Below are 15,226 nucleotides of genomic sequence, written 5' to 3' on the forward strand. Positions count from 1 at the left end.
CTTATTGTATACTAAAAAGAATCATAAACGATTTGCCGATGCAGTTCTTTTGGCTAATTTTAATCAGAATCACTGATGGGGCATCATCCATTGCAAGGACAACTTTTGCATTTTTTTAAAGGAAAAAAGAATTGTAAAAAATTGTCCATGACAATGCCAAATTAGCCAAAACAGGCATTCACGTAAGCGATTCCGGACAAAGTATATATATGCCACGCATCTTTCACAAAATCCCGTCCACTCCTTTTGCACTCCTATTTTAGGTTAAGTCTTCACTAATCAAACAGAAGCATCCGATACAGTTTCATCCCTGAAGATTCAGAGCCTGAGTCCTATCAAAAGTGCCATGAAGTGGCAAATACTCAGCTTCACATGTTGAGCTAAACTTGTTTTGATGGTTTCTGTATTCAATATAGTAATAGCTTGGGAAGAACAATAATTTTCTCTTATCATGAAATGACTATGAAACTACCCTTCTGGACTCTTAAAAAATGCACATGCCTGAGATCATCAATACATCAAAGAATCGAACAGCACGTCAAGAAACAAAAAGATCCATACATACAATTGGCTTTAAGCTATACGCAAAACTCAAAAGCAACTAATACCACGAATTCACATCCATCCCAGTTGCCATTGCCGTAGTGGAGGCTAAAAACACTTTGGGCCGCCATCATTATCCAAGTCAAGATCTTCTCCGAGCACCTTGGAAATGGCCACTCTACAAGGTCTCTTCGCCCCCAATTTTCACCTCTTCACTCCAATATCAGGTAATACAAACATTGTACAACTACCTTGCAAAGTTACAGTAGATCTAACAGGGACGGCTGTCCAGAGGCCGATTTAGTAGGATTTGACCGAGAGGTTGACGTCAAACCTCTCCCTCTGCCTCTGCCAACTGCAGTTGATGGTGGTGGTGCAAGTCTAGGTGCAGTCTGTTCACTCTTGTTGGAACCAAAGATGGATCCAATATCAGCTGGTTTCTTATCAAGATTAAAGCTAGAGTTCATATTTCCCTGACTCTGTTTTAGATAGCCTATAGAATTCTGGGAACTAACACCACCATTTTGACCACCACCAATTGAAGCAGAATTACCTACACTGGTTCTCGAAGGCTCAACAGAATTTTGACTGAAGGCCCAGTTGCTAGTCTGGAAATTCGTCGTGTTTGACATACTCATGACAGCAGAGCCATTCAAAGATGTTGCCACAGTGCCACTTTTTGAAGACCCAGAAAAATTTTGGGAGCCACTAGGACGTGGGGGCCAGTCAGCAAAAGGGTCAATATCATCAAAAGTCAAAGTAGATGATGCCCCGACATCCATTTTTTTCTCCGCCTCATTTGAATGGGGCTTAACACTCAATGATGTCCGTGGAGGCCATTCCACATCAGCTACTGGGGTGCATGTTGTGATTGTTTGCTGGCTAGATGCTGCAGATGGGATGGAGGAAGGCATTTGCAGAGGAAGCACTTGCGCGGGTTGACTGCTGGAAATTGGAGGTACAGTGATGCTTGGGGAATTTTCGGTTGCGGGTCCCTTGGCTGTTGGACCCCAATCTTCATCCCAAGAAGAGGACTTCTTCATGGTAGAAGCGACAGTACCGCTTGCTTTGCTGTTGGTTTGGGACCGCAGGCCATCTGCCACGAAAGATGACTTGACTTCAGTACCAGAATCACCAACAGAAACTCCTCGCTTTTCTTCTATCTTCCTGTGACATGGCATAAACATAACAGAATAAACGAATGACAATACATCAGCAGAAGAGAGCAAGAGAAGGGAGAGTCCTGATACTAAAGCTATACCTTAATATATCCTTTATGAAGAGCATATACTTGGCGAAGTGTTGGACATTCAATTGTTGTGCAGTGAGAAGAGGTATAAGTAATGGAAGGACATGCTCTGCAGCAAATTCTACTCCATACTGAAAGCAGCATAGTAATAGTCACTATAAGAAAGAGAACTTTCTACTTTATCGTAAACCCAACAACGACACCAAGAAACACAAGTATTTGTAAAAGGGCATTTTGAACAGGGGCTGCAAATGCAAGCTCTTACCTGCTTAAGCATCAAGTTAGCAACTCCAAGAGTACACATGAGCGTAGGAGCAGAACGGTCAACAGCAGTACAACGTTGAATTGTCTGTAAAATTTCAAGGGTAGCTTGCTTGTCGAGCTTAGGAATTAAATCCCCTAAACATAGCAAAGCATTGACTCTCACCTTCCAAAAGAAACAAAACAAGCATCAAACTAAATTTGAAAGATGAGAATCAGTAGACTTCATGCACATAAGATAACTCTCCAGCATCTAAAATATATTCCAAGAACATGTACGCGAATATACGATTAAACAAGATTGATGGATTATTTATCATCAGACATGGGCAGAAGCATCATTGATTTTAGAAGCAATCAGAATCTAAATAAAGAAGATGAGAACAAGAAGACAGACAGCCACCAAAGCAAAAGTGCAACTGAAACTTTACCACTTGACTGAAAGTGAAAGACGTCATACTAAAGGCGGACAATCACTGTACAAATCTCTAACCTACCATGCGTCAAAAAGTCGAGGTAACCCAGATAAAGACAGAAAATAACACGCGGTAATCAAGGTGAAAAAAACTTAGGAAATGGTGAGTTTCTGATTCACATGAAAACTGTAGAGTCATGAAAATCGTTGAGTCAGCCCCTTTGTACCCTTCCAATGAATACTTCATTTAATACTCCACAGAAAATGAAGTTCGTGAAAGAGTCAATATGCTGATTCCAGATAAAGCAAACAATATATTGGTGACAACTTCCCAATGATCTGAGTCTGACCACAGGCTATTGTAAAGGATGCATATTAGACGTACATACCGCAGCAACAGTCGTTTTAAGCGCCAAGCCATGAACTCGAGGCAAAATTGCTTGCTTGACTAGCTGCATAAAATTGCAAGAAATTAGCACCTACAGTGAAGAGCATCAATGCTGCCAAAAAACATCATCAATAACTGTTCATGAAGTTCTGTATCAACATCACCTTTATCCCAAACTAGTTGGGGTCGGCAATCAATGAACCCAAAAATAAATAAAATAAAAGCAAGACCGATCGAGGGAAAAGAAATAATTATATAAAAAATAAAAATATATAAATATATAGGAAAAAACGGACTAAAAAGGACAGTCTGGAACATAAGAATTCTGCCCCTCCACAATGCCAATAGCTTTTATCTACTCCGTCCTAAGACAAACCGTACGCCAATCTATTTCTCACTTCATCAAATCTTGTTTTACTACTTTTCCCCAGGTAAGTTTCGGCCAACCTCTTCCTTTCTTCATGTCATGCTCTCGGTAACAAACATTCATGAAGTTCTATATACACAGGAAAAATAGTTGACCAAAGCAAAGGACAAATTCCGCTATTAGTTGATGAATGTTCGTTAAAACCCAACATCTATTGCTTTTAGCAAAAAAATCTCCACTTCAAACGGTGCATAATTCTACACCAAAGAAGCACCATAATGGAACCAAATCAAAAATTCTATAGATGCTAGCATGCCAGCCAAGATCCATCACATAGAGCTTTAGTGAACCCTTCTGAGCTCTAAACATAGAATCTGTTTGTTTTTCTAATTAATGCCACATCTAGCTAGACGGGTAATAGAGAGGTCTACGGACTTCTGATTGTGTAGTGAGCCACATGGAAATTAAGTCGAGAAGGTGATCAATTTTTTTTTTTTTTATAACCGAGGTATCCGAGCTAGCTTGCGCGCACCTCGACTATTCCACGGGAGAAACCGGCAACCCACCACCATGGCCCCTCACTTAAATTACAGGTGCTCGGTTGGGAAATCGAACCCGGAACAAGTGCACCTAACCATACAATCCCAATTGCGCCCTAACCAACTGAGCCACCCATGGGTGGGTCAGAAGGTGATCAGTTTAATGTCTAACTTTTCAACTTTCCATTTTGAAGAGGACATAAGATCACGGTCTGGCTTGACCCAAGGGCTTGTTCAATTGGACTCTGATATTTCTAATTTCTTCTTCACTACGGAAAATAAAGAAGCTACATGAGCTGATTGCTTGAGTAAAGCTGGTGCGAGCATACTTGGTCCTCCTGAAGCCCATGTAGAAATAACAGGAAAAATCTATTCAATGTTCCACTTAACAATGTTTAAAATTATGTGCCGCTATTTCGTGAAAAGTGAGAACATCTACTATTCCTCTGGACCTATACTATCCAAAGTCTAATGCTTCTCTCTATATTTCCAGATCAACCTTTCCAAGCCCCAAACTTCAAATGTACCAAAAGTAGGAATAATGCAATCCATGTATGAGAGATAGGTTTGCTTCACCCAACAGCAGCCTCATTTACTAATATTGTCAATAGTCAAAACATCTTTCCCGACGACCTCCAAAGCATATTAAAAGAGCTTGGGAATTTTTCATAGAAGGAAAATTAAAATGGACTATAAACGAACCAAGTGACTCATGAGCTACTCAAGAATCACCTGTCTATTGCTTGAACTCAATTCGATTCTTGTCTTAGAACTCGAGGTTGATAAGGCTTGACTCGAGTAGTAGAATTTTATATAGAAATTTATGTGTTTCATTTGTAAGTATTACGAGCAGCTAATGACTATTTTTTTTCAAGTTTAGATGATATTTTAAGAATTTGAGTTCAAGCTCGAGACTCAGTTCAAGCTTAAAATGAGCTTAGATAAAAATAAAAATAAAAAAATATTACAGTAGAGTCCAGATGAGTTTGAGCTTATAAGAAAACTTAATCGAGTCCATCGAGCTTGTGAAAACAAAGCTTGAGGCAAGTATCGACCTGTGCATACTAGAGACAAGCCGAGCTTGAGTATCAAACTGCCATGACTCGACTCATCTATTCCCCAACAAGACTCCAAAATGCCATGTCCAATAGATATCCATATGCATAAAACGTCATGACTTCTAGCATAAACAGGAGTAAACTAGTCGAACAATAGTTTAGATATTAGTGGATCATGCAAGGACAGAAGATCATAGGTATGAGTAATCTTATTAGGAAAATATATGATGAAACAGCAAGAAAATGGCAAAGAAAATGCTATATAACAAGCAAGGAGTTACTAAGAAGCATCATTTTACAAGTGTAGATATATTGCCTGAGACTTTTCCTAAAGTGATGTAGCAACTTCCATTGTAAGAATTTTCCTAAAGTGATGCAGCAACTTCCATTGTCCAAACAACCACTTTTCTTTCATTCCCAATTTCATATCAGACAAGGCTATGTGCACGCGACATTGCAAAGAAGCTTTAACAAAAGTTTAACACCAGTAGCACTGTCCCTCAGAGTAAAGAGGTAATTACCGAAATATCAAGCTGCTTGGCAACATATGCAGATTTTTTCAGGACTTCCTCTTGTATGCGGGCATCAGTATCGTCATAAGCTCGAACCAATAATGGCAGGACATGAGATATTAACTGCTCCTGACTAGTCTACAATAACATTCAGGCCAATGTCATGATCACTAACATTGGATATAAGGCATGTACATGATAGCAGAAATTAAGGTACACAAGTAGCACTGTTCCTAGGAAAACCTAATATGGATGGGCAGTATTTATTGATGCATCTGAAAAAACAGAACTCACAATCCCTAGGTTGCATAAGAAATAACTTGAATTTTCGTCAGTCCACACATACTAATTTGATAGAGTCAACAAGTAATTTAACTAATCCTGTTGGGACTGGAAAGCCAGCGTCTAAGAAAGGCTATAATTTGCATGATTTTATTAGCACACGTTAGGCCTGCCCACTTCGAAAGTTGAAAGAAATCTAGTCATAGCTGAAGCAACTGAAAGCAACTAATTTGTTATCGACCGTTAACAGAAAAAAAAAAAAAAACAAAGATCACACTAAATTTATCGGTAACAGACTCCCTCGTGAAAGGATGTTGGAGCAGTTGAACAATAAATTCAAACTACTACTTTGAACACCCAGCAGCAATGTTTAGAAAAAAGATGTCCTTCACACAAATCCCAATAACAGTTTAAGCAAGTTAAAGACCTGATTTTATGGTAACTCATTGCGTTTAGTTAACTGATGATGCTTGAAGTGGAAAGGGCAGTACAAAGTAAAGGAACCCAAGCAACTAAAGAGATATATGGGCAAACCAAAAGAACTGATTCATCCAAAATTGAAGGGAAATGGCTTGTATATATGTACATATGTCTTCCTAGTTTCTCCACCCAGAAAATGCCACTTAATTTGGAGGAGGAAAAACATCAGAGATCTTTCATACAGTTTCTTCCAATCTCTTTTCACGGCAACCAAACCAGTTGACAAGCCAGAGGTTAATCCAGTTATGACAGTTATTATCATCTCCAACCAACACGAGAAGCTTCTCTTCAATGTACAATATGTTAGAGAAATCTCAGCTCCCCCATTTCACTTAAGCAATTACCTTGTTGATAATTAGGTCTGCGCACTTCACGAGCAGTAGCAGTGTCTCACCAGAAGCAGAACTGAGGACAGGAACAAGTGCTGGAAGCGTAGATAACTCGAAATCATTTTTATCCTACAAAAGGAACTGACAATGTCTGAGAACATAAACTATCTAATAAATCAAGGCCTTCACCACATATACTTCGGCAAAAGCCAACATCCAACTAGAGAGGATATACGCACGCACGCACGCACGCATGGCACTTAGCATAAATTCATGTTTACCCTTGCATAAACAAACACAAACAACCATACAAGGGAATGCAAATGCTAGCGATGGTGTAAGTGTCGGCAGGGTCCAGAATTCTGGCAACCCAAGACATAAAAATACAAAGACTGGGACAAGCTATATGGGTTATGATCCTAGACCCAAAGGAGGTTTAAAGTCTATCCTTAAATAAAGCCAAGCTGCAGAAACTATGGTTGTTCCTTCAGGCTGGTCCTATCTGGTACAAAGCGACAGATTAATCCAGAATCCAGAAAGCCAGTCAAGATTCCAACGACTTATGTTAGTTTTAACTAAAACTATCCTTCAGAGCAGTGTACATTACTGATTTTGTGCCATTGTCCTATGTAAAGTTGGAAATTCTTCCATTTGGCTCTACAAAAGACACGAGGACAGAAGTTCAACATTCAGTAAGTCTCTGGTCCTCACAAAACTCTCATTCTACTTTTTAATTCACTGAGGTATCTCTTCTCCAAAAATAATCATTATGTGGGAAAATAAAAGAGAAACAAGAAATTTCACTTTGCCAACTCAATGATTATGATGATTTCTTCTTCTCTTCTGCACTAGATAGAAGGGTATACCTTTAGACAAATCTAGGCCTTATTCCTAGGAGTTTTTCTATATTTAACTGTTCAGTTCTCAATCCTGCACCTATTCTCCCAATATAAATTTACATAGCAGGATGCGACATCTAAAACTAAGGCTCTCATCTTCTTCAGACATTTTGAAAATATATTGCAGAAACAGAGAGACCAACATTTTCGATCATGTATAGTATGTGAAACAAATTGCATCAACACTCTACTCTAGGTTCGTGGTGAAAAAACTTATTGGCTTTTCACTAAAACATGATCTTTTCCCAAAAGAAAAAAAGAAAAAAAAATAATTCTATCCATCTATTCAGAAGATTGAGGTGCAAAACAAATATAGTCAGAATATTTGAAATGAAAAGATCTAAGCAATCTATTTACTGTGCCAGTTAAGCGAAAATTATTACTCGCAAAGTAAGAGAAACGAGGATTATTGCAGATAGTTGTTTGCTGGCAAAAGGACACCTCAAGTGCTAATATTTGTGTACGGCGCTCATTTTGGTGCCAATATTTTTTTCTTTCGGATCACTTAAGTGCTAATTTTTTTGAAAAATGATTATTTGAGGGCCAACTCCTGTGAGCATCGCCAGAAATATTACATGGCGTCTACGTGGCTCGCCGGAGGATCCCAGTCAACAATACAAAAAAGCCAAAAACTAACAAAAAAATTCCATGTAATATTAAAAAACTAAAAAATAAGCTAAAAATTACAAAAATTAAAGAAAAGGAAACACAAGTTGCAGTGGCGAGGGCTTGCACAGCCCTCGCCACTGTGCAAAGAAATTTTTTTTATAGTTTTTCAACTTATTTTTTCAATTAAATATAAAAAAATTTCTAAAAAAATTAGCTTAATTTATAAAAGTCAGTCCACATGGACAGACTTTTCTAAAAAAATTTTGCCACATGGAATTATTTTTAAAACAAAAAAATGGCACACAGACTGCCTTTTCTAATAGAAAAATCCACATAAAATTAAAATAATTAATTAAAAAAAAGCCAAGTGGACTGTTTGGCGGGAGTTTCTCGCTGTTGAAACTTAAGTGATCGTTTTTTCTCCGATTTGGCACTTAAGTGTGCCGGCGAAAATATTGGCACCAAAGTGAGCGCTATACGCAAATATTGGCAGTTGAGGTGTCTTGAGGTGTCCTTCTGCCCTACTTGCCTATGTCATTCATAGCTTTACGAAATTAACTCGTTATAGGTTTTGGTAGATTCCCATTGTAAATGAAGAGCTAAATCTTTCAGTTGAGGTTGAATGTGCCCCCGTCTTAATTATTGTTTCACAAAAATCAAATCTAGCTTCATCAGAGGAACAGATAAGTCAAATTCTCCATTAATCATTTTTTTGGTTCATAAAACTTCACTTTTGAAGGAAAATAAAGACTTCTACCCTCATTTCTTTTCTTTTATGTATGCAAGAAAAGTTACAGAAAAAGCAGCCAATCTGTAAACCTAGCATGTAATCCTTGCTGTACAACATTTGTTCCTAAAGTTAAAGACTTAGGCCAAGTACCTGAGACTCTGCTATTGTAAGAACCATGGGTAGTATCATTGGTTGCATCACCAGATTCCGAAGTTCAGCACAAAGTGGTGGCAGTACCTGCATGAAAATAATCGAAAATCTTTATTCAGTCAAGAAGAAGGAAAAGGACGCATAAATCTAGAGCCAAATTACAGAAAACTAGAGTTGAAAACCAAAGGGCTAGATGAACTTGAAATTCTTTATCGTGTTACACTAGAATGTAGTATATTCAACGAAACAGACTGCTGACAATGAAAAGTTTGTCCCCAGCCAACCTTTCTCCCCTCTTTGTTTGCTATCAGACCAATAAGAAGAAGTTTGTCCAGGGCTATGACCCACCATAGTTTTACTTCTGTTTCTATTTACTCAAATAACCGCATCTAGGTTCTGAATTGATCAAGTTATCGACTGTTTTTCTATTGACAAGATACAGGGACTTCATTAAAAGGAAATGTCACCACAGTAGACAGGAACTGAATTGCCCATCATTCAGAAGATTCATAATAATAAAGGACATTTAACACATCAAATAAAATCCTTCTTGGGCTTTATTCAAAGAGAATTAATCAAATCATGTATCCCTTGTAGCAGAAAATTTGAAAAGCAGACACACATGTATCCTCCATTTACATCTGAATAGCCAAATTCAGAATAATTATTGGGATGGGACACCGTATCAGGTGAACAACACGATTCATTGCTATTAGCAGTATATACATAATGTAAAGGGAACTGTCTCATTAAAATAACATTAATTAGTTGATGAGTTGGGAGTTAATCGACAAATGTATACAGAGAATTATAGAAGTCAAAAATATAATAGCAGTCATTGATGTATTTTATGTTTTTTAACAACCAAAAAAATATCAAACCTTATACCGCAAAACCCGAGAATCAAAATCTTTCCACATATCTGATAGTGCTTTCAGAAATTCAGATTTCTGCATATTGTCTCTTTCCTGCAGGAACACAAGATTCATCATGATTTGTCTATATTAATTATCCAGCCAAGAGTGAGTTGACAAAATACTATAACTATGCATACCAGCATGTGGTCAAGGAAGCGAAGAGCTCTCAACCTCGTGTCATCTCGAAAAAATGGAGAACCTGCCAAAAAAGGAACTTGAATCTTAAATAGTTAAAGAAACAGATGTCATTATCAAACATACAAACGAAGGATATGAAGTTCATCTAAGCTGTAATTGAACAAAAAACCATGTCCTTCATCATTTTTTTTTTAAGTAAAGGAAGGAAAATCTAAAAGAAGCTCCGCTCCTTATAATCCACGTTGTCAACAGCTACCTATTATCTCTAACTCTGCTGCTCCCAGCTTCAATAGAATTACATATGGCCAATCACCCCACTTCAAGCCAAAATGCTTCTTCATCCCTTAATTACCAAGAACTCACCCTATAGTCAAACTGTAAGTTCTAATTCTGTTTTTCTTCCAAGGAGTTTCACTTTATAACTGGTCTCATCTTGTGGAAGAAGAACGTAAAATTATTAAGAAGAGAAACAGAGAATCAGAAACTAAAGAGAAGACCTCTGTTCTCATGGTTAATAGGACATCTCTCCTTGGGGTTATGAGGACCTTCAAGATGGACAAGGAATAACCCGAGAATTTAGCCATCAATTCAAAACTACCATTCCCTTCACGTACCAAACTGAATATACAAGATATCTAAGCCGTACCAACTGCACAGCTTAACTAATGACCAGAAACCATAAAGTGAAGATCAATTAATTGACTTTATTAGCCACTAAGTTGTCTCTTCAGATTTGTAAATCGCCCCTTTTTCACTAATACAGAATCAATCCACAAAACAACATCAAGTAAGGACCTGTGAAATCAAGTGCGGTAGGCCTGAAAGATTCATTTGCTGAAAGCATTCTGTGCAAGTCAGGAACTAACTCAGGAGGAATAGTTGAGAAAGCTTCCTTTGATAAGTATGTCAACGTATTCGTATACTGCACATAGCACACCCAAAGCAAAATGCCTCAGTAGAACACCATATATCGAGAGACGTCCCATAGAAATATGTTTGTCCACCAATACCCCTATACAGCCGCACAATTGGGTGATATTAGATAGAAGGACAAGCCCAACGTTTGATAGAAAAGTACCATTTTGACATTGTTATGGCAGTCGAACAAAGGCTTGCGAGCAATTAAGTGGTAAGCAAGGCATCCAAAACTAAATATATCAGAAGCATGCCCAGCTGAAGCTGTTTTGCTCCGGACCAGTTCAGGAGCAGTGTAATTGAGTGATGGCTGCAAGGGCAGTACAGAATCCTCAACATCATATTCCTGCATGATCATCACAAAAGCTGGCATAAGTAATCAAACTGCCATCATTCTAATATCCGCAATAACATACTGAACAAAATGCAAGAATTGTGCTGCACACAACTGTCATGACTTGAATACAAGAGAATTTTCAGTCTATCTCCACAGGTTTCCATCATTAAGTACAAGATCGAGAAAGGTAGGCTTAGCAAGAGGACAAGAATCAAATAGGGAGAAACTAAAAAAAACACAATCAGCCACTAACTAACAGTCAAGATTCAGTAGAATCTTCATGAATAAAGGAAAAAGATAAGTAACTTTCACCAACATCTATTGTGAGATCAAATAACAAGAAAAGGAACGTGCAACGGTTATGTCTCGAGGAATAGAGAGATGAAAACAAAGTCATTCTTTTTCACTCGTCGTCTTATTGAATTATCCACGTACAGAATAATGGAAGGGTTGCAGATTAGATGAATCTCCCGAGGCCTGGTCTGAGGAAATGGCAAAACCAAATCCGCCAAGCTTCCAAGCTCCACTTGATGTAATAAGCACATTCTGCAAAAAAAAATTTCTTCCAGCGAATTACTTATGCATGTCCAAAAACCCATCTACTCGTCTTCAAAAAAAGAGCGAAATTACATGATTTCACTTAAAAGTGTAGAAACATCAACCACTAAAGGAAAAGACGGATTTTTTCTACATAAAGGGGGAAAATATTGAGTTGCGAGTGCAAATACCCTGGAAAGCATCATGAAGACGGTATGACAAGAATTTTAGGGAACGTAAAGTTGTACAATTAGGTAAAGCCCTTCATGTCTAACATAGAGGGCAACTATCATGTCACTAAATAGTGGTGACAAGAAATAAACATGCACCCAAGCAAAGAAGAAGACAGCACTCAGCTAAAAGATCCTCTTAGCTCCAGTATTAACAATGAAGCATAACAAATTAGTCGTATTATGTGATCCAAGACAGAAAGAAATAACTTAACACTACACTATGTTTCTCTTCCAATGATCACTAAGGCAAGTTCAGGGAAAAGACATGGTGCCCAAAGAATTAACCTCTGGTGATATCGACCGATGTATGAGACGTGCATTATTGTGGAGAAAGTCCAGCGATTCCGCTATTTGTAGCAAACCGTGCTTCACCTCTAACAACCCCATCTCCTGCAAAGAAGACACGTATTGACTAACTTAAAAGAACATAAACCTGAATGAATAGAAAGACATGAGACACCAAGCCCCTCCACATTTTGCAATTCTTGGCACCAATATCCTCAAATTTACATCCACACCTCTACAGATCCTAGCTGATACTCGTAGGAACTTAGAGAAGCTGAGCCAAAAACAAGGGGTTATGGACATCAATATGCTTTCTTAAATAGCAGTGCTCCATCCAAAAGCAGAAGTTTCTTGTAAGAACAAATTGAAGATAATAATAGCCATCCTCAGAGAAGACATTATGCATTAAATGAAAAAAGCACGTGCAAAATGTCATTAGAGAAGTCCCATAAACATAGTGGGTTCCTAATTTGCCTCCCCATCTGAGCCAAGGAAATAGTCTTCCTGGACTATTTGAGGCATTCACCCTACCCTCTCCTGAACCAAGATTAACAGGAGGCTTGTGCACCAGACACGCTCCTTCTAGTTCAATTTCCGTAAATATTCCTATCAAATTACTATTCACCTTACCCTCTCCCAAACCAAGATTGAAAGGAGGCTTGCACACTAGATACGCTCCTTCTAGCTCAATTTCTGTATGAATTCCTATCAAACTAGTTATCGGAAAGAGGTCCTATCTGAGTCGGACCAATGTGAACTATGTAATCAGTTTAATCAATACTGAGGATCACCAAAAACAAACTAAGTATAAGGTCAGGCGAGCAAAACCTAACAATGGTTGCAGGAAGCAAGTTTCGGAGACATGAGTAAATATGACAACGCCTCTAATTGTCGAAGCACGTAAAATGCAATGAACGAACGCGTTTACACTGTCGCCGACAACTGAATAAGAAATGAGGAGAATTTGACAAGAACACGGACCATGCCCTTAAGCTCCTTAGGAACCTTGGGAACATTCTCCAAATTGCCCAGCCCATTGGCGACAGACGCGAACAGGGGTTCGGTAACCATGGCCATGGCATACTTGCCCTCGTCCAGCGCCTGCACAACGTGGACCACCCCCGGATGCCGGAGGCGCACCAGCCGCGCAGCGTCCGCCCGAACTATATCCAAGAAGGCGTCCTCCGCGGCCTTGGATAGCCCGGCGCGCGCGCGCGCCTCGGAGAGGACGCGCTTGTCGAGGACCCAGACGCAGACCTGGGGGTACTGGTGGGCGCGGGCGGAGTCGCGGGAGGCCCTGGCGGAGTAGAGCTTCCAGGCGAGGGCGGGGCCAGCGGAGCCGATCTGGTCGATGAGCTCGTAGTCCTGGAGGGGCTTCGGGCCGGCGACCTCCTGGACTGTCGTCTGCACAGTCTTCTCGATCACGGCGCTGGCCTTGGCGAGGGCCTGGGTCAGGGTCTTCATGTTTAGAGCCATCGGATTACTCTAATTGAAATTGATACTCGTTTAGATGTCGATCCGTGTACGCGCGTGGGTGTAGATCGATGATCTTGTTCGGCGGATCTTCGAAACGGGGAGGAGGAGGAGGGAGGAGGAGGGAAGCGGATGGTGGCGGGACCGATTGAATTGTGGCGGGCGGGGTCTCTTCTCCTCCTCGTCGTCTTCGTCGTCGTCTTCTTCTTCTTCTTCTTCTTCTTCTCCGTCCGGTCACCTCCGCCTCTGGGTTGCGCCCTTTCTCTTCGCTTCTCTGTCGCTCAGGAAATGAATCTATTTTATTCGAAAGAATTTGATTAGCCCGTAAAACACAGCAGCAGAAGAAGAAGGAGAAGAAGCAGAAGAAAGTGACGCAATTCCTCCCTCCTTTCTCGTCCTTTTTTATATTTCCTTTTTCATTTTTTTTCTCCCACCGCTTTTTGGTGGTTGCAAGTGCGCAATCGGGTTCCTGAGCGGCTTGCTTGACTTCCGAGAAAAAATTTATTCCACGATCCTAATGCATGTTTCCAATATTTAAATGAACTTGACATACAACAACCAGATTCCAATCCAAAGACCGTTAAATCTCTGCGCTTCCCTTCCATCATCTGCGATTGCATTTGCTCGTCGGGATATAAGTCGAGATAAGATATGATACATATTATGTATTTGATAACTATTTAGGATAGAATAAATCGAATATAAAGAAAATATAACATGAATAAAAATATCCTAAAGAATGAGGTGAATGGGATAGGATCTTTAAGAGAGAAGACCCGAGAAGAATTAAATTTTTCCCACGGCCACAGGCTCTCCACCACGTTAGGCCGCCTCTTCACTTAGTGGGGGCTGCCTCTCCGATGGGGGTGCCGGACTAGGGTCTCCACCCGCAAAGCTAAGTATCTTCACGGCCTTATTCTTTAATCGATTGTTTGGCATGATATGGTATCATGTATCTCGCTCTTTAACCGCTTGTACTTTTTTAAGATATGTTATGGAGAAGAATTTGAGGTTGATAATTCACTTTTAAGGTAGCTGTCTTGGATGATTTGCATGAGTACATCTTCAACTTATGAAAAGAGGCCGAATAATTCGATTTTTCAACACTTCTTTACTCATTCGACAAGACAACAAGCAAGACCAGCGGGTTATTCTCAAAGATTTAACTCCAAATGAAGACCCCTCGATTCTACGGGATCTACTCCGTCAATGCTATGCTTGAATTCGGATGGCACAAACCTATAATCAATAATAACCCATTCATAAAAACTTATCACTAAATAATTCCTAAAGTATTCTGATATTTCGGCAAAATAGACTCGATCTCAGTTGTCGGGTCCCCTCCCACCTCTCTCTCTCTCTCCTAAATTTTTGAAAAATTGAAAAAAAAAAGAAGAAGAAGAAGAAAAAGTCATACTAAATAACCAAAATGCCCCTACGAACAGTGAGTCAAACCCTTTTTTAAAAGCGATAAGGGCACTTCGTTCTATTATTTGAAACATGATCGACTTCAGATTTTTATTTGAGAAAATGAAGGTACATGGGTCCCTATTTTAAAATTTTCCCTAAAACACATGTTA

The 15,226-nt window shown here is 39.4% G+C and overlaps 1 protein-coding gene across 1 annotated transcript; it reads right to left on the bottom strand.

Annotated features, from left to right (window-relative positions):
- Window positions 1-375: 375 nt before the first annotated feature.
- On the bottom strand, window positions 376-14,048 carry LOC115727043 (SCY1-like protein 2 A). The gene is made up of 14 exons (XM_030657169.2): window positions 13,155-14,048; window positions 12,174-12,278; window positions 11,554-11,664; window positions 10,945-11,127; window positions 10,662-10,788; window positions 9,866-9,927; window positions 9,693-9,779; window positions 8,812-8,898; window positions 6,439-6,552; window positions 5,342-5,470; window positions 2,858-2,920; window positions 2,058-2,219; window positions 1,805-1,923; window positions 376-1,710 (listed from the first exon to the last, which is right to left on the bottom strand). Exons 1-14 carry the CDS (start codon window positions 13,647-13,649, stop codon window positions 804-806), a joined length of 2,751 nt encoding a protein of 916 aa, XP_030513029.1. The 5' UTR covers window positions 13,650-14,048; the 3' UTR covers window positions 376-803.
- Between the last annotated feature and the right edge of the window lie 1,178 nt (window positions 14,049-15,226).

The sequence above is a fragment of the Rhodamnia argentea genome, chromosome 2 (genome assembly GCF_020921035.1).
Source record: "Rhodamnia argentea isolate NSW1041297 chromosome 2, ASM2092103v1, whole genome shotgun sequence".
In the NCBI taxonomy this organism is placed as follows: domain Eukaryota; kingdom Viridiplantae; phylum Streptophyta; class Magnoliopsida; order Myrtales; family Myrtaceae; genus Rhodamnia; species Rhodamnia argentea.